The 24,365-nt window shown below is 38.7% G+C and overlaps 1 protein-coding gene across 1 annotated transcript in view; it reads left to right on the top strand.

Annotated features, from left to right (window-relative positions):
• Window positions 1-24,365, top strand: part of LOC149271601 (CLIP-associating protein 2-like) — a gene marked incomplete at its 5' end in the record, with an annotated part of 82,747 nt that overhangs the window by 41,458 nt on the left and 16,924 nt on the right. The window contains 8 exons of the mRNA XM_089507281.1: window positions 3,536-3,699; window positions 3,813-3,891; window positions 5,932-5,982; window positions 7,165-7,308; window positions 20,703-20,846; window positions 20,943-21,049; window positions 22,350-22,503; window positions 22,815-23,043. Coding sequence (XP_089363407.1) covers window positions 3,536-3,699; window positions 3,813-3,891; window positions 5,932-5,982; window positions 7,165-7,308; window positions 20,703-20,846; window positions 20,943-21,049; window positions 22,350-22,503; window positions 22,815-23,043 — 1,072 coding nt within the window. The remainder of the gene's footprint in view (window positions 1-3,535; window positions 3,700-3,812; window positions 3,892-5,931; window positions 5,983-7,164; window positions 7,309-20,702; window positions 20,847-20,942; window positions 21,050-22,349; window positions 22,504-22,814; window positions 23,044-24,365) is intronic.

The raw sequence follows: 24,365 nt of genomic DNA on the forward strand, positions 1-24,365 counted from the left end.
GAAGACTTTACTCACTACAAATTCATGCTTTTCACCTACAACTCTGCTCTCTCTCACACTGCATACCTCTTCTATGCTCTCATATCCTCCTCCTTCCAACCCACATTGCCTATTTTCTACCTTCAACTCCCTTCTCTGTCCCTCCATACCCATGCCACAAACCTCTCTCACTGCCCAAAATTTTGCTACCCGCTTCAAAGACAAGATCAAAACTATTGGACTACAACACCCTCTATCGCCCCCCCTGCTTAACCCATATTATCTACCTTTTCCCCTACAACTGAAGAAAAGCTAGCCGCTCTTCTTTCTTCCTCTCACCCAACAACCTTTCCCCTTGATCCCATCACATCTTGCAAAGTCTTTATCCCTCTCCCTTGGTCCATAACTTACCCACCTATTTAATCGTTCTGTGTCACCTGGAACTGTACCAACAACCTTCAAGCATGCTCTAATCCTGCCCATTCTAAAAAAAAATCCTTGGTTAGATTCCATCTGTCTGACGAACTACCGCCCTATCTTTTTTTTACCTCTAACTTCTTTAAACGGATTGTTTAAATTTGAATCTACCCTAGTCTAAACTTCTCTCTTACAAGTGATCTGATAGTAGTTTGTTTATTTGTTGTGTATTGTACCCAACATTTTACGGTAAACCAATCTGCTTAGACAATTAGAAAAGCAATGCCTTGCTTGAACACAAAAAAAAGAATGTGAATATAATAGGTGGTGATATGTTGGGTTGTGGCTCAAAAAATAATTAAATGTTAGATTGGTTGTGTAATTTTTATTTCTTTCCTTGCAATGTTGTGTTTTTACTCGTAGGAAATGTATTGGACTAATTTTATGTGTTTTTTCTTTTGTTTTTTGTGCACGCGGCCCCCTGTGTTGGAACTCTCTATAGAGAGTAAGTTGGCTCAATGTTTGCTGAGAATCTATAAGCTAATTGCATGACATACAGTATTAACCTTTTGATAAATCACTGTGCTTAGCAGCTCATGCAGAGACAAAAACATTACTTATAAACCTTTATTAATGCATATTAATGGATATTGATGTCTGGGTTTTTTTTCAGTTTCAATTGCTTGGGGGATTTTTATTGTGCCAAAAATCTAAGGGAAGAAATATAATGCAAGTTTAGAATGGGCTTTAGTCATAATTAAAAGTACATTTAAAAAAGTAGACACAGATCCTTATATTTCTTTAACCCCTTAACGACCTATGATGGGCCAGGCACGTCATCTAAAAATGGTCAGTTAAAGATCAATGACGTGCCTGGCACGTCATGGCATTAAACAAGCTTAGAAAGTGATCTATGATCGCTTTCTTCGCTTAAACGGTGTTGCTGTAATGCCTCTGTGTCAAGATCAGTATTAGGGGCCATGACTTCAATGGTGTAGCTGAAATGCCTCAATAGCGAGGCATTCAGCAACACTGAGCTCAGTGGAGCGCAGTTTTCTAATCACAATGTGATTAGTAAAATATATATATTTTTAAAATAAATATGGGGAAAAATGTAGTAACATTGAAAAATAATTATGCAGTTATGTCGCCATCAGGGGAACCATCCAGTTCCAGCAAAAATAATTTAAAAAAAATGGAAAAAAAAATTATCATGAGCAAGTGTTAAAATTAGTGGTGTATCTTCCCAAAAATCCTGACATGGAAAGAGTTAAAATAAAAGCATTTCAAATACCCAAGGGGTGTCTAATTTAAAAGAAATGAATGGTTTGATGGGGTAAATTGGAGTGACCAGTTTTAAAGATAGGGCATAGGCACAGACCAAAATGGGTGGGGTAGCTCACTTTCAAAATGTGGCCTTTTAGCCCCCAAACAACCCCATGCATGTGGGGTATCACTGTAATCAAGAGATGTTGCTGAACACACATTGGGGTGTTATTTGATGGTGACATATACCAGGAGCTTTAAATTCACACCTGAAGTACAATTTGTGTGATAAAAGGGTTTAATTACCGCTATTTTAAATACCCTGTGGTGTCTAGTTTTCAAAAATATATGGTTTAATGAGGTAAATTGAATTAGCCCTCTTCAAAGATGGCCCACTTAGGACATTGGGGCAGTAGAGTAGGACCAAATGTAAAAGTTCCAAGTAGAAAATTGCGTACTTCCCAAATGTGGCATTTTACCTCCTAAACAACCCGAGAAACCCATAGGGGGTATCACTGAACTTAGGAGATGTTGCTGAACACATATTGGGGGGGTGTTTGATAGTGACTTATACCAGGAGCTATAAATTCATACCTGAAGTACAATTTGTGTGAAAAAATACAAAAATAATTACTGCCACAAACTTTGGCAAAGGCTTGGTGGTAGAATCTCATGCATGGAAACGGTTAAAATACCTTTGGGTGTCTAGTTTTCAAAAATATATGGTTTGATGGGGTAAATTGCATTGGCCGGCTTTAAAGATACCGAAATTGGGACAGAATGACCAGATGTGGGAAAAAAAAACCAACATAAAAACATTGGGTATTTCTAAATTCAGGCCAAATAGTAGAATCTATTTAGCAGGTTTTTTCATCCGCTTTTTTGGCTGAGTAAAAGATTTTTTTAAATGCTTCATATTTTTTTTTATAGGAAATTAGATGATATAATCAAATAAATTGATATCTGAAGAAAGCCCTTCTTGTCCTGAAAAAACAATATATAACTTGTGTGGGTTCACTAAATGGGAGAGGAGAAATTTACAGCTAAACATGAGCACCGCAAAAGTGTTAAAACAGCCTTGGTCACAAAGGGTACAAAAAAATTAAATTTAAAAAAAAAAAACAGCCTGGTCCTTAAGGGGTTAATTGAGAATTATTAAGTAGTATGTAACCTAATATTTAAAATTACATTCACCTACCGTATTCAGTCAAAATTAAAAAAAAAAAAATTGCCACATTTCCTAATAGGAATATTTATTTTAAATTAACTTAACAAAATCTGATGTAATGACAATAAAATGTGCCATATCAAAAAAGATTACTTTAGTACTTCAGTGTAAAAAAAAAACAAAAACAAAAAATACCTTCACCTCTCTATGTATAATGAAGCATACAACCCAGATGTATTTTTTTACTAATTTTTATTTTCGTTATAATTTACATGTGGCTATTTAAATACTTTTTTTCTGTAGGATTTAGATACAGTGCATGTCTATAGTTGAAAAATCGAGGGATTTTGAAATGTATGCATGCATATTCATCACCCAATCCTTTCAGTGATTTCTTAATGTAGTTATGATGTATGAGAATAGCAAACTGATTTCTCACCATAGCATAAAATGTAATTTACAAAGTGTTTCAGTCATTAGAAAATTTCAATATTGGTTTCTAAACCAATTGGAAGACAAGACCGGTCACTATAATAATAATAAATAAATAATACCTAACTCTTTTTGGCTGCTTAGTTGCTGCATCTTTTTCACCATGTGATTTTCCTTATCACGTTACCCTCATTTCTAACTTTTGTGCCTTCTAGTTTTAACATTTGGGGTCTGAATCCTTTTTCTTGCTCTCCCTTACCTTTTATGTTGTAGGTATTCAGTATGTTTCTGGAAACATTAGTTGATTTTGTTCAAGTACATAAGGAGGACTTACAGGACTGGCTTTTTGTGCTTATCACACAACTGCTTAAGAAGATGGGTGCCGATCTACTGGGCTCTGTGCAAGCAAAAGTTCAGAAAGCTCTTGATGTGACTAGGTAATGTATATTATTTATGGCCATGCTTACCTTAAGTACCTCTTTTTTTCCCATGTAACCGCTGTGTGTGTGTGTGTGTAAATTCTCTCCCTCTTTCTATTTTTATAAAACAGAGAATCTTTTGCAAATGATCTTCAGTTCAATATCCTCATGAGGTTTACAGTTGATCAAACCCAGACTCCAAATCTCAAGGTATGTGTCTCCATAAATAATGTTATGGCACATTTCACATGTTTATCAATAGTATGGCTCAAAGGAAGTGTAATGCATGTGGGGCGATTCTGCAAAACCCACTCTATTAAATTCCAAAAGGACACCAAATCATTTTATAAGGACTTCATAAAGCATATAATAGCTGAGAAGCATAAAATGCCCCTTTAATGTGAGAAAGCGCACAATACTGTGTTAGTCCGTAGAATAGACAGGAGTCAAGGTACTTTTTCTAATATTGATAAAGCATTTTACTTTTGTGATTTCTCTATTACAGAAAAACACATACTCCTGTCTATTTAATAATTAAAACCAAGGTCACTGTTTCAAAAAAAGAAATATAATGAAATATATCTAGTACATATATTCACAGTTAACATGTTTGTATAGTAAGGTCATCTTCAGCTAGACATTATGCTAGGGCAAGCAGGTCTATTTTTCTGTTGTCACTGGCCAACTGGATTAATGTATCAAACATCATCTATAGATTTGCTAGCAATTTGGTGAGCACAATATCGTTTTTATTATAATATACCGTATTTGCTCGATTATAAGACGAGGTTTTTTCCAGAGCAAATGCTCTGAAAAATACCACTCGTCTTATAATCGAGGTCGTCTTCTAATCAGACCTCTTTCTGCTGGGGCCATGCTGCTTACTGGGCTTTGGTCGCGAGCAGCGTCTCTGCTTGTAGTAGCAGGAGAACAGGAAGCTAGGAGCGTCCTCACATAACTCTGCCTCCCCCTCCTTCCTCTGGGGGCGGGGCCAGAGAAGTTGCTCGCACAGCCGGGCCCCTGCAGAAGTCTTCGAGTGAGAGATCTGCTGTTCAGGCAAGGGGGTGGGGGAGGGTTTTTGTGATTAATGTGTGAAGTATGTGTGATTAATGGAATGAATGAGTATTTAAATGTTTGTGAATGAGTGTGTGTGTGATAGCATGGATGTGTAAGGGGGGTGGTGGTGGTAGCATGGCATAGGGAGGCTGTAATCCCACTACTATCATCCCCAGGTTCCAGCATGTACTGGCTGCCTTGACTTGATAGGAGTGTGATTGCTGTTAGCAGTTATATATATATATACCTCCAGAAATGCATTTTAACCCCCTATATGCCACTCAGCCCCATGATATGCCTTTTAACCCCCTATATGCCACTCTGGCATATAGGGGGTTAAAAGGCATATCATGGGGCAGAGGGGCATATAGGGGGTTAAAAGGCATATCATGGGGCACAGTGGCATATAGGAGGGTATAAGACATTTCTGGTGGCAGAGTGGCATATAGAGGGTTAAAAGGCACATCATGGGACAGAGTGGCAAATAGGGGGGTATAAGGCATTTCTGGGGGCAGAGTGGCAAGCCTGGTGGCAGATGTGCATAACTGGGGGGGGGGGCAGGTCAGCAAATAAAAGGAAATAAAAAAATATATATATTTTTCTCAATCATAGCTTTTATTAAATATGAAAAAATAGTTTACATGAATTAATATTTACTAGTAAAACTTTTCCTATAGGGTAGTCTTATATTCAGGCTTTTTGTTTTTTTCCTAAATTAATATTTTGATTTTGGGGGGTCGTCTTATAATCGGGGTCGTCTTATAATCGAGCAAATGCGGTAATAATAAAATGTTTTTATAATTAAGTTTTAACTTAAATTGATCATTTTTTATTACTCTGACAAAAAATGACTTATCTCAAAAGCCTTCCTTGTATTATAAATTGGAAATACCGTCTACACTGTCAGTTTTTCTTATCCCACTCCAATTCATATACCTCACTGTTTTTAACAGTTGTTCCCTCACTTCTCTGGGAATGGGGAATTATGCTTTGTGTTTTTGTTTGATTTCTGTAACCTCATAATTATTGTTTATAGAAGGCTGAAATGTACATTTGTATTTGTTTGGTATGCTGGATTTTTCAGACATATAATCACCTAGCTAACTGCAGCTTCAAGGGTCTCAAAGAAATGTTGGTCCTTTGTTTAACCATTTTAAAATAGTGGATTTGTTCTCTTTTTCATAAACCTTTCAGACAGCCAAACCAGCTCTGCAGGACCAGCTTCGCTCTTTTTGGAGCTCAAAGGTTTTTTTTTTGTTTTGTTTTTTACTCTTCTGGTTTTATTTCTTTTTTTCATCTACTCTGCAACCCTCTCCTGTTTTCACATACTCCAATATGTGTATTTATTTCTGTTATGTTTTGCTGCACCAATTTAACCCTTCTCTATATCTCACAACTTTGGCTGGATGTATTTAATTTCTCTGTGGATAACATAATGCTGTGGGTTTGTTGTGAGCAACTAACTCTCTGCAAAAAAAGCTTATGTAGCATGTGTGGATGGTTAGAGTACCTTTTGAACATATCATGCCCTAAACCAGTATGATAGCAAAGCTTGTGGGTTGATAATTATATTATAAGGAAGACAATGAGCTGTGGTTCACTAATATCAAGACAGGATTATCTAAACTGCATTTGTATATGCCTTGCTGATTGAACACTGCAAAAAGCTCATATACATTTGACTTATGGTGTAAGCATGTTTTTCATTATTTATTACACATATATTTATGTATTATGTATTTCTAATAATTAAAAGGTAGCAGAAATTTGAATTGTCTGTTCCCCAAGTAGCTTGTCCTTTTAGTACTTTTTTCATTTTTTCTTTCAGAAAGACTGTTTTTTGCTTTTTTTTTGCACTTAAATCACACATAATTGGTTTCAAGATTATGTAATTATAACAAATGTTATAATTTGTATTTATTTCAAGGAAAGATGTTTTGGATTCTCCAATTGCTGTTATATTACTGGTACTGCTGTGTAGTTAAACAGAGTATATAATAGTAATAGTGAAGTCTATACCTACCAAAGATTTCTTCTTTCTTCAAGGAGAAAAAAAATCAGATGCCCTTGGCAAGGGCAAAGATACTAGGATGGCAATATCCCAATATTAATAAGAATTTGAGTAGTTATATATAACTACTAACAATTTTGAAGGAATCTAAGAATGTATTTTATTTGAAATCTGGTAATAATGTGCCTGTTTTATGTTACAATGAATCCTGTGTTTCATTAGAATATTTAAAAATACAGTTTCATTTGCAGCTTTATACATTTAGCAATGGACTTGATCACAGGTTCAAATTGACAGCGACCCTCAAAACAGTTATATGCGCTAAAATATTATTACATAAGCAATAGAAATCATGTGTATCTATAAAGGGAGATGCAGATATAAAAATTAAAATGTAATTAAACCTCTTGTTTTAGGTGAAGGTTGCTATTCTTAAGTATATAGAAACACTTGCTCAGCAAATGGATCCTGGAGACTTTGTGAATTCAAGTGAGACACGACTTGCAGTTTCTCGTATTATAACTTGGACCACAGAACCCAAAAGCTCTGATGTTCGCAAGGTAGGATTTTTTTTTTAATACAAATGTAGGTTTATCTCTGTCATCTTCTAACACTTTTATGAAAGTCGCATTTATTTGTATGGTAATCTACAACACTTAATGCTTGAGTGGGGGATTCTGTAGTTACTTTGCATGAAATACAATTCACATATGATTTCAAGGTTCAGCAGTTGTTACAAGATGGCTTTGCCCAGGAGGCCTTTTGAGATATAAATCATTTAAGGACCCAGAAGCATGAAAGTCATTCAGGAATATTCTGGATATTTACAGTTTTATTTTTAACCAAAGAGGCAAAAGTAGGCATTTTAAAAATGGTTAAACTCAGTCTTGTTTGAATGCCAGGAATTGTAATGGATTGTTAAATGTCTAAGATTGTCGAGGCAGCACTATCATTTTTAATCGGTTCACTTAAGCACAGCGGCTCGTGCCGCTCAGACTAATCTTTCATCTGAACAGCATGCCAGCTGCCAATGAATAACAAGCAACCCCATTACTTTTATTTGTGCATTTTTTTTATCAATACATTTTAAGTTCATTACATGTAGGCTTTATCAGTGCTAAGTGCACAGTGGCTGGAAGAACCTTCTAGATTTAACCCTTTGAGTGCCAGGGGTCTAGAAACATTTTTCTCTTATCATAATGCCTTGTAGTAAAAAATAGAATGTTTGTTGTATCCAACCGGCCTGACACTGTGATTAACCCTTTCAGTACCGGGACGTACCTGATACTTCCTGGTTAACAGTCACCGGTAGACCTGGACGTACCAGGTACGTCTCCTCCAAAAAACGCCCCCACATCACCACAATCGCGGTGATCGTGGGGGCGCTGCTGCTGCTGTCTGCCCAGTAGGCCCCCAAGCCTACGATCACTCCCACGGACGGATTTTGTAGGCAGAAACAGCGATTGCAGAAAAATCTGCAATCGTGGTTTCAGCTGCCACAGGCAGCTTCAGGGAAGGGGGGGGTGTTGAATGGGTCCCCACACAAGTGAGGGGACCTTATCCAACACCCCCCTGCTGCCTGATCGCTCCATGAGACCAGCAACAGCAAAAACGACCCATCAAAAGTCCTCTGATCAGTCCTGTAGGACTGATCAGAGAGACTCCTCCCCTACAATCTCCAGTCTATTGGAGATTGTGTCCCAGCTGCCAGAGGCAGCTTCAGGGACAGGGAGACAGGGTTCTTTGGTCTCCACATGAGTGTGGAGAACCAGACCCCCCCACCCTTCCTCAGTTCACCCCTACCCCCTCTCTTCCTCAATTAACCCCTTCAATGCTGCGATTGTGTATGACCCCCATCGCAGCTGTTTATTTCAAACAAAACAATGTACTACCCAGCTTAATATGGTTTCAAATGAAAGCCCTACTTGTGCTGAAAAAAACAATATATGATTTGTGTGGGTGCACCAATTGATAAGAGAGAAATTACAGTTGAAGAAAGACATGGCAAAAAACACAAAAACGGCTCCGGTCCTTTAGCGACACGTTAGTATCAAAATCCCGGTCCTGAAGGGGTTAATGAAAGTCTATAGAGGAAAATGTTTAATTGTACAAACCAGACTTGTAGGATTGCTATAAAGAGTTATGCAAAATATAATAGCTGACAAATGCACTCCGGATCTTGAAGGTATATACCGAACGAAATAAAACTAATAAAATCTGTGTTTTCCTGAAAGACCTGACCATTCTCTGTAGATGCATGTAGGTTATGTTACAAAAACCTATTGCAGGGTAGAATATGTGATTAAATGATTTAATTTTAATAATAAACAAACAAACTGGTAGATGTGCACATCCACAAGTACGACATTTTTTCCTGCATACTGGCCATTGGATCTAACAGGAGAAACCTATGGGTACCTGAACAGCTTTCATTGATGCTTTCATTGATATTTTTGACCATAATGTTAAACAGCTCAGAACTTGCAAGGGTTCTGGTCATTTACAAAAAAAAACCATTATTGAATTTCTTCTCCAAGATGGGTCAAGTTGATTTGTCATAGCTCATAGTTAATACGGCTTTAAAACATTTGTAGTCACATTATTAGTAATCGGGCTACAAGCCGGTATGTTTTGGGTGTGTGTGAAAAGGTTAGTGCCGACTAGTCCTCCTACTAACTCGTTAACCCCCTCCCCAAATGGCACGGACAAACTGAAACACACTAAAACGACATGGTTCATGTCACAAACCCAAAGTACTCACTGTTACCAACTTGTATTATTTAAGGCTTTTTAAGAATGTAAATATGTTTATATACTCTCCTTGACTATACTTTGATAATATAAAACCTAACTTGAGAGAGAGAGTCAGTTTTTATATAAACCCTTCTTGTGTCAAGGACACTGTCTATTTTGTGTCAATTGGGAAACGTGTACAGAAGCCAGGTATTTGATACGTTCCTAATGATATAGGTTGTAAGCTGTTAAACCGATCCTTGGTGTAATTAAGTATTTGGCTCTGAGTTCCCATTCTAATTAATCATGAACCCTGCTACAATTGGTGGAATGCTCCTAATGTACACGCATGTACAAATTAAATTATCATTTAAGAGCTGTGTTATGTGAAGAAATTCAGAAGGGGCAAATACTTTCACAGCACTGTACCACTACTTTTAGCAGGCTTAGACATTGCATGCAAACCTCCTTTAGCACTGTCTTGTAATCCTGTCACATAACACGGCTCCAGGGAAACTGAGTGTAAAGATGGCCTCCTGTTTCAGGCACTAGGGTAAGCCTTCCAACATAAATCTTGCAGGGTAACAGTCGAAAAGCGGTCAGCCTTTGTGGGGCAGACCTACATGTAGAGCCACTTAATCATAGCTTTATTTTCTTCTTCTTCTTTGAAGCCCCGAGGTCAGTGGCTCCGCAGCAACCAAAAAACCCCAGGTCCCCCTCTTTGTTTTTTTCGGGGATCGCACTCCCCAAGGGATATGTGGCCCCTTCCTTCCCTCCCCAGTAAAAATAAATTTACCCTGAACTTACCCTAAAGGCTGGGGCTAGTGTATACAAAAATAAAAAGTTAACGTAGGGGTAAAAAGTGCTTATCAGCATGTGTAGTAAAAAAAAAGTGAAGTACTCAACCTCACACATCATCATCATCAGTGCCCAGCGCCCAGTCTTGGACCAAAGACTGGGGACAAATTGCAACCTCGGGCTTCCTGCTATCCCACCCCTAAGGCCAGAGGACCAAGCTTTCCCTCTGTCACAGGTACTCGCTTGATCTTAGCCAAAAGGCCAAAAAGCGATTTATGATAGCCTTAAGATAGCTCTTAGCTTATCAGTCCCCAAGAAAGCAGACAACATATGTCTTTATATACACATACATCAGGAAGGGCATAGGTAAAAGAATCAATCAGGGATTGATTGGATTTCAATACTGTTATTAAAATGTGATGACATTGTGTCTGGTACAAGATAAGGTAACAATGACAAAGGTGACAAATTACATCATGCAGTCTAAACATTCTTGTTTCACAGATGAAATTAATTATGTATATTATAACTGGCCTATTAATGCTTGAGTGTAAATTTGAAATGTAATGTCTTGTGCTATTTAGTTTACTGAATTAAGCAAGAAATTAGTGGTTCATTTTAAAGCTTCCTTGGTTGAATTCTGCAAAATATTCACGTTTATATGCTTAAAACTAGTCTGCAGAATAGATTAAATAATCTGGGGAAACCATTATTATTTTTTTAATAATGATAGGTGTTATGCAGTACAGCAATGAGTGTAGATAATGGGGATTGTAGTATGCAACCTCTGGCGTGCCAAAGGCTACTTTACTGTCCGTGTTCCATTAGTCTCATGCAAAACACTTGCTCGGGCCTCAACCAGCCCAAAATGTGAATAAATCACTGGGTTTTTACCTTAGCACAAAGGCTGAAGGCTCTAGTTGTGATCTTTTTTAAACTGTTTGCATGTTAGTCTAAACTAGTAACATAGTAACATAGTTCATAAGGTTGAAAAAAGACCAAAGTCCATCAAGTTCAACCTATATACATATTGTGTCCCTACTGTGTTGATCCAGAGGAAGGCAAAAAACCCTTATGAAGCAGATGCCAATTGCCCCATACCAGGGGGAAAATTCCTTCCCGACTCCAAATATGGCAATCAGAATAAATCCCTGGATCAACGTTCTGTCCCTATTAATCTAATATCCATAACTTGTAATATTATTGCTTTCAAGAAACACGTCCAGGCTCCTTTTGAACTCTTTTATTGAGTTTACCATCACCACTTCCTCTGGCAGAGAGTTCCATAATCTCACCGCTCTTACTGTAAAGAACCCCCGTCTGTGCTGGTGTAGAAACCTTCTTTCCTCCAGCCGTAGAGGATGTCCCCTTGTTATAGATACAGTCCTGGGTATAAATAGGTCCTGGGAGTGATCTCTGTACTGTCCCCTTATATATTTATACATAGTTATTAAGTCCCCCCTAAGCCGTCTTTTTTCCAAACTAAATAACCCCAATTCTGATGATCTTTCTGGGTACTGTAGTCCTCCCATTCCCCTTATTACTCTGGTTGCCCGTCTTTGAACCCTCTCCAGCTCCACTATATCTTTCTTGTACACTGGTGCCCAGTACTGTACACAGTATTCCATGTGTGGTCTGACTAGTGACTTGTACAGGGGTAGAATTATTTCCTTGTCGTGGGCATCTATGCCCCTTTTGATGCACCCCATGATTTTATTTGCCTTAGCAGCAGCTGCCTGACACTGGTCGCTACAGGTAAATTTACTGTTAACTAAAACTCCTAAGTCCTTTTCCATGTCAGTCGTCCCCAGTGTTTTCCCATTTAATACATATTCCCAGCCTGGATTTTTCTTCCCCATGTGCATAACCTTACATTTATCTGTGTTGAACCTCATCTGCCACATCCCAGCCCAAGCCTCCAACCTATGCAGATCCATTTGTAATCGTGCGCTGTCCTCTATTGTGTTAACCACGTTACAGAGCTTAGTATCGTCTGCAAAGATTGATACTTTACTATGCAATCCCTCTACAAGGTCATTAATAAATATTAAAAAGAATAGGACCCAAAACTGACCCCTGTGGTACCCCACTAGCAACAGTCACCCACTCAGAGTATGTACCATTAATAACCACCCTCTGTTTCCTATCACTGAGCCAGTTACTTACCCACATACACACATTCTCATTTTATGTACGAGCCTTTTATGTGGCACCGTATCAAATGCTTTGGAAAAATCAAGATATACGACATCCAGCGATTCACCCCGATCCAGTCTTGAGCTCACCTCCTCATAAAAGCTGATCAGGTTAGTTTGACAGGACCGATCCCTTGTAAACCCATGCTGATATGGAGTCATACACTTATTTTCATTGAGATACTCCAAAATAGCATCTCTTAGGAAACCCTCAAACAGTTTACACACAACAGAAGTTAAACTAACAGGCCTATAATTCCCCGGGTCACTTTTTGTCCCCTTTTTGAATATTGGCACAACATTTGCTATGCGCCAGTCCTGGGGAACAGACCCTGTCACTATAGAGTCCTTGAATATTAGAAATAGGGGTCTGTCTATTACATTACTTAACTCCCTTAGAACGCGGGGGTGAATGCCATCTGGACCTGGTGATTTGTCTATTTTGATTTTTTTTAGGCGGCACTGCACTTCTTCCTGGGTTAGACAGGCGACATGTACTGGGGCATTTATCTCATCCTGCTGTATATTACCTGGCATTTCATTTTCCTCTGTGAATACAGCAGAGAAGAATATATTTAATAGATTAGCTTTTTCCTGATCCCCGTCTATAACTTCTCCCTCATTACTTTTTAAGGGGCCAACGCTTTCATTGTTAACCTTTTTACTATTTATATAGTTAAAGAACATTTTGGGGTTTGTTTTACTCTCTTTGGCAATTAGTCTTTCTGTCTCCAATTTTGCTGCTTTTATCTGATTTTTACATATTTTATTTTTTTCCCGATAGCTTTTTAGTGCTTCCTCACTGCCTTCCTGTTTTAGTAGCTTAAATGCCTTTTTTTGCCATTTATTGCCCCCTTTACATTTTTATTTATCCACATTGGTTTTCTCTTGTTCCTGACTCTTTTATTCCCATACGGTATGTACCTTTCACAGTGAGAATTTAAGATATTCTTAAAAATTGAGCGTCTGTACTCTTGTTTTTGAGGACATTTTCCCAATTTACAGTGTTAAGGGCTTCTCTTAGTTGATCAAACTTTGCCCTCCTAAAGTGCATAGTTCTTGTGGCTCCTCTAAGAGTTCCCTTATTGAAGGACAAGTTATAATGCATCATATTGTGATCACTATTTCCTAGATGTCCCCTGACCTGCACATTAGTTACTCTGTCAGGTCTGTTGGTTAATATTAAGTCCAGTAGGGCGCCCCCTCTGGTCGGGTCCTGTACCATTTGGGACAGATAATTATCCTTACTTATAGTCAGAAACCGGTTTCCTTTATGAGATTCACAGGTCTCGGTTTCCCAGTTTATGTCGGGATAGTTAAAGTCCCCCATAATAACCACCTCATTGTGATTAGCTGCCTTGTTTATTTGCTTTAATAATTGATCTTCTGCTGCTTCCATTATATTTGGTGGCTTATAGCAAACCCCGATCAGTATTTTATTATTTTTCTTTCCATATATTTCTACCCATAATGACTCCACATTATCATTTCCCTCACATATATTCTCCCGCAGTGTGGCCTTTAGGCTGGACTTTACATAAAGGCAAACTCCTCCCCCTTTTCGTTTTTTCCGATCCTTCCTGAATAGACTATACCCCTGTATGTTAACCGCCCAGTCATAGCTATCATCCAACCATGTCTCTGTTATACCCACTATGTCATAATTTTCTTCAGACATTATTAACTCCAGTTCGTCAGTTTTATTGGTCAGACTTCTGGCATTAGTAAGCATACAATTTAGAGGTGTATGGTTTTTTTCCCTATGAAGCCTATCCCTATTAACTATTCTAACCCCTCCCTCTGCTCCACCCCCAGGTACATTTATAAGCCCCAGCTCTCTATCTACACTATCTTCCCCTTCTATATTGTAGTTTCCCTCCCCCCCTTTCCCTAGTTTAAACACTCCTCCACCCTTCTGACATCTTCTCCCCAAGCACAGCTGCACCCTCCCCATTAAGGTGCAGCCCGTCCCTACCGTAGAGCCTGTATCCGACAGAGAAGTCGGCCCAGTTCTCCATGAACCCAAACCCCTCCTTCCTACACCAGCTTCTGAGCCACTTGTTTAGCTCCCTAATCTCCCGCTGCCTCTCTGGTGTGGCACGTGGTACAGGTAATATTTCAGAAAATACTACCTTGGAGGTCCTTGCCTTAAGCTTGCTACCTAAGTCCCTGAAATCATTTTTAAGGACACTCCGCCTCCCTCTCACTTTGTCATTGGTGCCAATGTGCACCATGACTGCTGGGTCTTCTCCAGCCCCTCCCAGTAATCTGTCAACCCGATCCGCGATGTGCCGAACTCGAGCGCCAGGCAGACAACACACTGTTCGGCGATCCCGGTCTTTGTGACAGATCGCCCTGTCTGTCCCCCTAATAATTGAGTCCCCCACTACCAGCACCTGTCTGGCCTGCCCTGCGCTCCTCCTTCCCTCCTTACTGGAGCAGACACCCCTCTGGTGGTCAGAGGCAGTGACTTGCTGCAGTACTGCTAACTCTGAACTAACATCCCCCTCATCTGCCAACCGGGCAAACTTGTTGGGGTGTGCTAGATCAGGACTAGCCTCCCTGGCGCTTTTCCCCCTACCCCGCCTTCTAACTGTAACCCAGCTAGCTGCCTGACTGTCCTGTACCTCCATCCCACTATCCTCCCCCACCTCTACCTGCGAGAGAGCTTGCTCAGTGAGCAGCAGACTCCTCTCCAAGTTGTCAATAGATCTCAGTGTTGCCAGTTGCTCCTCTAGACTCAGGATTTGTGCTTCCAAATGAGCAACCCGCACACATCTCGCACAGCAATATGCACCCTCGAAGCGCTGCTCAAGGATTGCATACATTGAGCAAGATGTACACCTGACCGCATTGTCAAACATGGAGGACATCTTGGCAATGGGGATAGCTCCAATAACTGGCAAAAACAGACAGTAAGGCGCAAAATATATATAAATATATTATATGCAATCACAAGGATTTATACTTTACCCTCCTTCTTGCTTTTTAACTCCTTCTTTGCTTGTAACTCCTCACTTAGAGATGTCACTTAGGAGATTCGCCCCAGCTCAGGATTCACTTGTGTGTCCAAGCTAAATGCAACTGCAAAAGCCAAGCAGAACTCACAGAGCAGTTTTTTAAATTCAGATGGCAAGGACAAGTCGTTGCAAGGGTATTTGTAAATGTCAGTGAATTTTAAATGGCTTTAAATGCATTACACCATTGGTACCTTTGCTTATAAAACCTTTCTCTTCAGGGAAGCCTACCACTGACATAAACATCAAAACTTCTCTCTCACCCACTTACAACCCTTATCTCGCCCTACATTAACGTCATTCACTACCACACAGTCCTCACTTCCTGTTTCTCACCCCTTATCCACCTAGATCCTGTGGGGACAGGGCCCTTCATTCCTCTTGTATCTGTATGTCAATTACTGTATTGTACTTGTCGTTATCTGTATCATTTTCTTTGTACAGCGATGCGGAATCTGTTAGCGCTTTATAAATAAAGTATAATAATAATAACCATATTTATATAGATAACAGGGCTTTCCAAATATTTGTAGGTTTTATGAGCCAAACAAAGAAATTCAGGAGCCTGGAAATGGTACATCCTTATGGTTCTATTTAAAACAATCCACAAATGTAAGAGCCCGCATCTTATGGTTTCCCAGATCCTTAAATCTTAGGGGATCTTATTCGCCATGTCTCCTTGCTCCTGGAATTTTTCAAATCCTAAGAAAAATTGGCTAGTTGAAATTTTCGTTGTTAGATTTATGTTTTGATGAATTAGGTGTATTTTATTTACATACTCGTATTTTTATTGTAGTCTTTTGAAACTTAATTCTAAAGGAGATGGTGGGGCAGAATACCTTAAAAAGAAGAAAACATGCTAAAATAGAATATAACAAACTGTCCATCAATGGCAAAATGGTTAGGAAAAACTGCATCAACCGATGAGAATACCATCATTATCAAGTACTAACAATCATGAGACACTCAGCACCTTAAATATCATAACTGATACTCATAGTAATGCGAACATTTATGATCGAAATTTTAATGTTCCCCCATTTGGCCTTGCATAACAGTTAAAATAAGGTGCTACCTTATTGAGCATGGACCGAACCATGGAAAAACGGCAGATTTTCGAAAGCCAGCATGCGAAGATGGTAGAAAATTCTGAAAAGACTGACAATTTCACCATCAGAAAGCTTCTTGAAAAACCAAACACAATTGGCTATTTTTGTGTCCCATGTATGTTTGATCAACGATCCACCAAACCAAATATTGCCATTCCAAAAGTAGGGTTTAACATTTTAAAAGTAATACTTGATGCTGTAATGTTTTGCGCTAAAAACTATTTACCTCTTAGAGGATCAAGTAATATAGAAGATCCTTGTAACAGGGCCAGGTTAACAGGAGTTGCCCTGGACCTCCTGTCCCCGGGCAAAGACAGACATTCTTGTGGAACTCTGGGTCCGGTTGTCTGGGGGCAGTTTGCACAAAGTGTTTTGTTGGGTGAGGGTCTTTTGGAGGTCTTTGGGGATTTGTGTGCGGCTTAGCCGGGTCATGGAGCGCGTCTGTGTCCTATACCTGATCCCATGACCTGGTAATGTTTTGTGTTTTATTTTATAACCGGCCCCAGAGACTGAATGTGGCTGCAGCTCCGGCCATTCAAAGGGACAATCATGTAACCTGGCTGGAGCTCTTAATCGGCCAGCACAGCCCAGTTTGCCCTGACAGCAGCCTCACTACAGGGGAGATAACACAGGTGGGGAAACCCATTGTATCCCTTAATCCCCTCACCTTATCCATTCCCTTTGTACTCCCCGAGCTGATGGGATTTGGGGTTGGGTTCTGTGTAACATAGTAACATAGTTCATAAGGTTGAAAAAAGACCAAAGTCCATCAAGTTCAACCTATATACATATTGGGTCCCTACTGTGTTGATCCAGAGGAAGGCAAAAAACCCTTATGAAGCAGATGCCAATTGCCCCATACCAGGGGGAAAATTCCTTCCCGACTCCAAATATGGCAATCAGAATTAATCCCTGGATCAACATTCTGTCCCTATTAATCTAATATCCATAACTTGTAATATTATTGCTTTCAAGAAACACGTCCAGGCTCCTTTTGAACTCTTTTATTGAGTTTACCATTACCACTTCCTCTGGCAGAGAGTTCCATAATCTCACCGCTCTTACTGTGAAGAACCCCCGTCTGTGCTGGTGTAGAAACCTTCTTTCCTCCAGCCGTAGAGGATGTCCCCTTGTTATAGATACAGTCCTGGGTATAAATAGGTCCTGGGATATATATATATATATATATACATAGTTATTAAGTCCCCCCTAAGCCGTCTTTTTTCCAAACTAAATAACCCCAATTCTGATAATCTTTCTGGGTACTGTAGTCCTCCCATTCCCCTTATTACTCTGGTTGCCCGTCTTTGAACCCTCTCCAGCTCCACTATATCTTTCTTGTACACTGGTGCCCAGTACTGTACACAGTATTCCATGTGTGGTCTGACTAGTGACTTGTACAGTGGTAGAATGATTTCCTTGTCGTGGGCATCTATGCTCCTTTTGATGCACCCCATGATTTTATTTGCCTTAGCAGCAGCTGCCTGACACTGGTCGCTACAGGTAAATTTACTGTTAACTAAAACTCCTAAGTCCTTTTCCGTGTCAGCCGTCCCCAGTGTTTTCCCATTTAATACATATTCCCAGCCTGGATTTTTCTTCCCCATGTGCATAACCCTTACATTTATCTGTGTTGAACCTCATCTGCCACATCCCAGCCCAAGCCTCCAACCTATGCAGATCCATTTGTTATCGTGCACTTTCCTCTATTGTGTTAGCCACGTTACAGAGCTTAATATCGTCTGCAAAGATTGATACTTTACTATACAATCCTTCTACAAGTGTAGATTGAGCAAGAATGTTAATAGAATTAAGAATCTATATAAATTCTATGTGGTTTTAATAAAAGTTGTTCTTCTTTTACTGCACAAATGGTGGTCTGACTGTTCCTTGGATAGCAGGAGCTATCCATATGAAGGTACTGACTGGGGTACCCAGCCTTTGGTATGGTGACCATGTAACAACCCTAACTGGTTAATATTTTTTAGTTGCTGGAACTTAGAAGTCACTAGATACAGCTAAAACAGCATATCACAACTTTGAAAAAAAGGTTCACCGAGTTACTTTTCACTGACCATAAAAAATTAATTCATTGGCCTACTGGGAGACCATGTTTGTGGTGAAATTATATCCAATGCTAAAAAAAAGCTAAATATTATTCACTCCTTTTGGACTGCACACCAGATATATATCGTCAGGAACACATGTCCTAGATTGTGAGATACATGCAAATTGACAATAGAGTTATATTTTCTCTTAGGTGAACCACTCATCAAAATGGATACTGTGAGTCTACAAAAAGCAGCAGTAGATTTGAGTCTAAAATACAACCGTGATTTGAATATGTGTGAATTTTCATCTGAGATCAAGCGTTTCTAAACATCAGGCTTTAGTGTTGCTCTTGTCGATTAACCAAGACATAGCAAAAAAATATATACATTTTGATCCAATTATTGACAAATTTGCTTCATTAAAGACACGGAAAATACAACTTTGAAAACCTGCATCTGTAATTTATTTTATTTTGATTTTTAAGTTAATATTTATTTGCTGTATTATTTGCAATATTATATTTTTCTATACTTTTTATTTAATTTTTGTTACAAGTTTTATTTTATTATATGTATGTCGACTTGACAATTTAGACTCTTCACATCATCTGAATATTTATTTTGTGCCTTATGGCTAGATATGTTTGTGGATTCATGGATACCAGGCATATTATTTTATATATAACAGGCATATAAAGTTGTTGTATTGGTTCATATACTATATGGACAAAAGTATTGGGCCCCCTGACCATTACACCAGCAACTAATCGATAATGAAAATCGTTGCCAACAAATGTCATTATCGATTAGTTGAATCGATTTTATCGATTCTAAGAAGAGCGGTTTTCTTTAGAGCAAATGCTCTGAAAAATACCCCTCATTTTATAATCCGACCTCAAATATAGGTCGGATAATAACGCTAAGATCCAGATCCCCCGCAGCGCTGCAGGGACCCGGATCCTCCTCTCTGGCAGCCGGTAGGCGTCTGTGCGATGCGCGCAGACATCCTCTGCTACTGTTGGCGCTTCCACTGGGGCTTCTATGATGGAGCACCGGTGTCAGATGACCTTGCGGTGCTCAGTCATAGACGCTCCAGAGAAAGTGCCGGCCAGCAGCAGAGGTTGTCTACGCACATCACGCAGACGCTCACCGGCTGCCCCTACTAGACACCAAGGAGTATGGAACACGGGGGGTGAGTCTGGAGGGGGGCATATCCAGGGCACAGTGGTATATAGGGGGTTACAAGGCATATTTGGGGGCCACAGTGGCATATAAAGGGTATAAGGCATATCTGGGGGGGGCAGTGTGGCATATAGGGGGCATTTTATGCTGAAGTTTGACACTGGGAATGTTCCAGCACTTGTGATAAAATTGATTAACTTGATCAGTGTTTTTCAGTTATTTGGATAGATTTTGTTTGTACTATTTTAAACACTTCCGCTCTATACACAGGGAAACAAAACATTCCAAAAACCTCTTCAGATGATTCCAGAAGCTTATAAGAAACCTTTTCTTCTAACTTCAAAGAAATATTATTTCCAATTCTTAAGTGTTCAGTAACTATCAGAAAAATCATGGTTGCTAGATCACAAAGATTGCGAAGAGCTCAAGTGCCATGGTAGATTAAGAGAACTACAAGAGAGATTGTGCCTAACGAAAATTATATCCACTGCAAGCTTTATACTCTAAATTCTGTGGCTTAAATAACTACTTCAAGATCTTTATATGGAACATGTGTTTTATGTTAAGGCCTGTTTAAGTTGTTAACATTTTTACTGCTAAATGCAGTGATTACAAACATCATTCCTAGTAATAAGGTCATTTTTGGTTGCCTTCATACTTTTAAGGGAAACATGTATTTGTCATTTGATGCAAAAGCAAGCACTTATCAATGTAGTAACTGAGGGATGGTAAAATGTTTTCTTTAGTTGGAATAGGGCCTTATATACCTATGCAGGATAGTACCTTGTGTAGATTTATGGATTTTATCATTTAGCGTGAGCTTGAGAAGAAATAATTTTGTTTGATTTTTCTGAATACATTTTTTTCAGGCTGCTCAGGTGGTGCTAATTTCACTGTTTGAGCTTAACACCCCCGAGTTTACCATGCTTCTTGGAGCTTTACCAAAAACTTTTCAGGATGGGGCAACCAAGCTTCTCCACAATCATCTCCGCAACACAGGCAATGGCAGCCAGGTAGTACAACACTGTGTATAATTTTGGATTCTGAAAAATAGGAAGGTTTAGATCAATGTTTGTCAGTCTCCATCCTGATTGTGTTTTTGTGTTAAGGGTTCAACATGTAGTCCTCTAACAAGGCCATCTTCCCGTTCACCTGCCAGCTGGGGTAGCCCTCTCACATCTCCAACAAATACATCTCAAAACACCTTATCTCCAAAGTAAGTTAAATGTTTTATTTATTGATATACTTGCAACAGAAGTAATATTCAAATAAGTCCACGAATAGATTATGTTGTCCCAATATATTTTCTTCCATTACAGCATTTGGCCAAGTCATGCTGATTTATATTTATTTTATGTTTATGTTGATTTATTTCATTATATTGGTATAACCATTGTGTTTATTTTAGTCGGTTTCTAAGTGGAATATTAACCATTCACCCTTTGGAAGCTTCTTAGCCTTTGTCATTTTCAAAGCTGGTTAGTGTAAAGGTTCCTTTTATAGCTTGAGTTAACATTTTGGTCATCTCCTGGGTTTACTTAATTGTAGCACTTAAGACTACAGTGTTTTCAGCTTGGTCATAAGGCAAAATCTAATATGGTGAATGTTTGGTTGATTCTTGTAGTTAGTTATAATTTGCTTACCTGCAAGTTTGGACTTGTGTTATGGTCCATTAACTCCACACAGCATTTTGTTTGCTTTCACAAGCTGTGACTAAATGTAAACAGTAGTATTTTAAGGCGCAGTAAAGGCTAGTCATATACTATTATATGTATTATTATATCTGTATTATAGACAACTTTGTTTAGAGTTATATTTAAAAAGTGATCCTGGTGCAAAGTTAAAATAGTGACAGTATGCCAGTAGCAAATATCTGTAGACTGGGCATTCCATTTGTTGCTTCAGGGATAAGACCCCTCCCCAACCTTTCCACCAGGTTAACCCCCAATGTTCTATTTTGAATGGCTGTCTACTTGTAAGTTTTGAAATATCCACTTAATGCTTCTCAAAGTAAGAGATTATTATTATTATTTTAATCTAACAGGAGGGACTGAGATATTGTCATTTTCTGCACTTTCAGTGATTTTACATACACAGCCCATACCATGTACATGACATTCTTTTGTTTTTCAGTCTTTTGTAGGATGTGATATTTCCCAACCATATTTTGTATTCTAGTCTTGGTCCTGTGGCCCACACAACATTACAAAACAATGCATTCTGCTAGCTCTAGAGGCGAAAACCATGGACACATAATAAATGTACTGCTTACTGTAAGACCTAAATTGGCATAAAGAACAAGGCAGGTGCAAAACATATTTAATACACTACATTCTAACAAAACATATTGTTAAAATTCAGTGCTATTTTATTGATATGTTTTCAGTAAACAAAATTATAAACATGGTATTGAGTGCCTACCAAAAACAATACATTTTTCGTTTAGTTCTTTATTTAAGAAACCCTCAGAACATGCTTAAGATCAAATAGCGTTTTACCCTGTTCTCGGTTTTCAGTGCATTTGACTATGATACTGAGAACATGAACTCTGAAGATATTTACAGTTCGTTGCGTGGTGTAACAGAGGCCATTCAGAATTTTAGTTTCAGAAGTCAAGAAGACATGAATGAACCTGTGAAGCGTGAAGCTAGAAAAGATGAAACAGATTCAGTAAGTAATACTGGGATATATATATATATATATATATATATATATATATATATATATATATATATATATGATTTTTCATTAATTGAGATACTGTTTTTTTTCTGAAGTAGCTTTAAATAACACACTAATATTTATTAAAAAAACATATCTAACATTTGTCATAGTGAATGTAACCTTTAATCTAATACCTTATTTTCTGGATGAAAGTTTGTTACTTGAGTTGTATTTTGTGTAGAATAAACGGTCAGTGAAAACCTGAAATGCTCTTTGCTTATGTAACAGCACTCAATTAAACTAATTGTTCTTCAAAGGTTTGTAGTGCTTCTGGCTTGGGTGACTTAAGAAGCAGTGGTGATTCTTCTGATACTGGAAGAACAGCTCTTGATAATAAAACTTCACTGCTCAACACCATGCCCCCTCGATTGAACCAGCGAGCACGGGACTACATCCCAAGCAACTATTCAGACTCTTTAGGCTCTTATAACAAGTCAGCTTTGAAGGAAGCCATGTTTGATGATGATGCAGAGCAGTTTCCTGAAGGTATGCTCAAGATGTCTTGCTTTTAAATTATTCTATTTAATTTTGTTGTTTTTTTTCTGTTATTTGTGAGTATTGTTTATCTTGCTTACTGAGAACTGATTGATTTCTAGTCCTGATTTAAACGTAGAGCTTATAAATAACTACCTGAGTGCAAAATGCGGTAAGCTGTTTGATTTTTTGTTCTGCTGTGGTCTGGTCTACCCAATGTATCAGCATTGGATCGACCTTTAGGACTGTGTACCTTTTTTTTTCTCTCTCTTGTTCTCGTTGATTGGTGCAGGCAGGGTCATCTTGCAGGTGACTGGCGGAAGGACCTAAATTTAGTTGCTTCCTTATGCCGCACAATGAGACCACCTGGAACTCTCCACCATTGATTTTGTCTGACCTGATTTAAAATTAGTTCAGTGCAGTTGGTGATTTATAGGGATGCACCAATATATCGGTTGACGGAATATATCGACCGAAAAGGGCATTATCAGCAAAATGCCCAAATGTCCGCGGGGGCCAGGTTGCTTACCGGTGCGTTGGTCGCACACACTGTGCGAGCATCGTCTCTCGTACTGGCCAGGAAAAGCAGGAGCCCAGCAGAGTCATGTGACCACACCCTACAATTATGTAGCTGTTTATCTTCCCGAGATTCCTGCATAGATGGTATCATTGTGCTCAGGTGATATTGCTGAATACATGTTGGGGGTGTTGGTTCGGCACTGACACATACCAGGAGCTGTAAATTTATATTTGAAGCACAATGTGTGTGGGGAAAAAACACAAGAATACTACCACAAGCTTTGACAAAGGCTGTTGGTAGAATTAGGACATATTGCACCTTCAAAGATTACCTTGAAAGGACATGGGGGCAGACTGACCGAATGTGTAGTTCAAAAAATGCACACGTCCCAAATGCAACCCGGCATACTCATGTATGAGTAGTATCACTTTACTCGGTAGGTGTCGCTGGATACATATTTATACCTAAAGTTAAATTTGTGCAGGGAAAAACCCAAATAAATTATTACCCTGTGGTGTGTAGCTTTTAAAAAAGTACATGGTTTGGGGTAAGTTGAATTTGCCAACTTCAAAGATGTCACAAAAAATACATTGGGTAGGATTATATATAATATTTATGGCTTTTAAACCCATTTTGTGTAGCCACCCATATTTTATGTGCTGTCACCTGCATAAGCTTTGTGTGTAATCCACATGTATGTACAATTATACCTGTGATTTGTTTACTGAGTGGTTGGAGTATTTCTGTGTTCATTATTTTTCAGGCTGTTTTGATTTGAATCATACAAAAATGGGGATTTAAATAAAATTTTGAA

This window comes from Sceloporus occidentalis, unplaced genomic scaffold (genome assembly GCF_023333645.1).
Source record: "Sceloporus occidentalis isolate IW3139 unplaced genomic scaffold, rSceOcc1.0.p SCAF_485, whole genome shotgun sequence".
NCBI classification, from domain to species: Eukaryota; Metazoa; Chordata; class Lepidosauria; order Squamata; family Phrynosomatidae; genus Sceloporus; species Sceloporus occidentalis.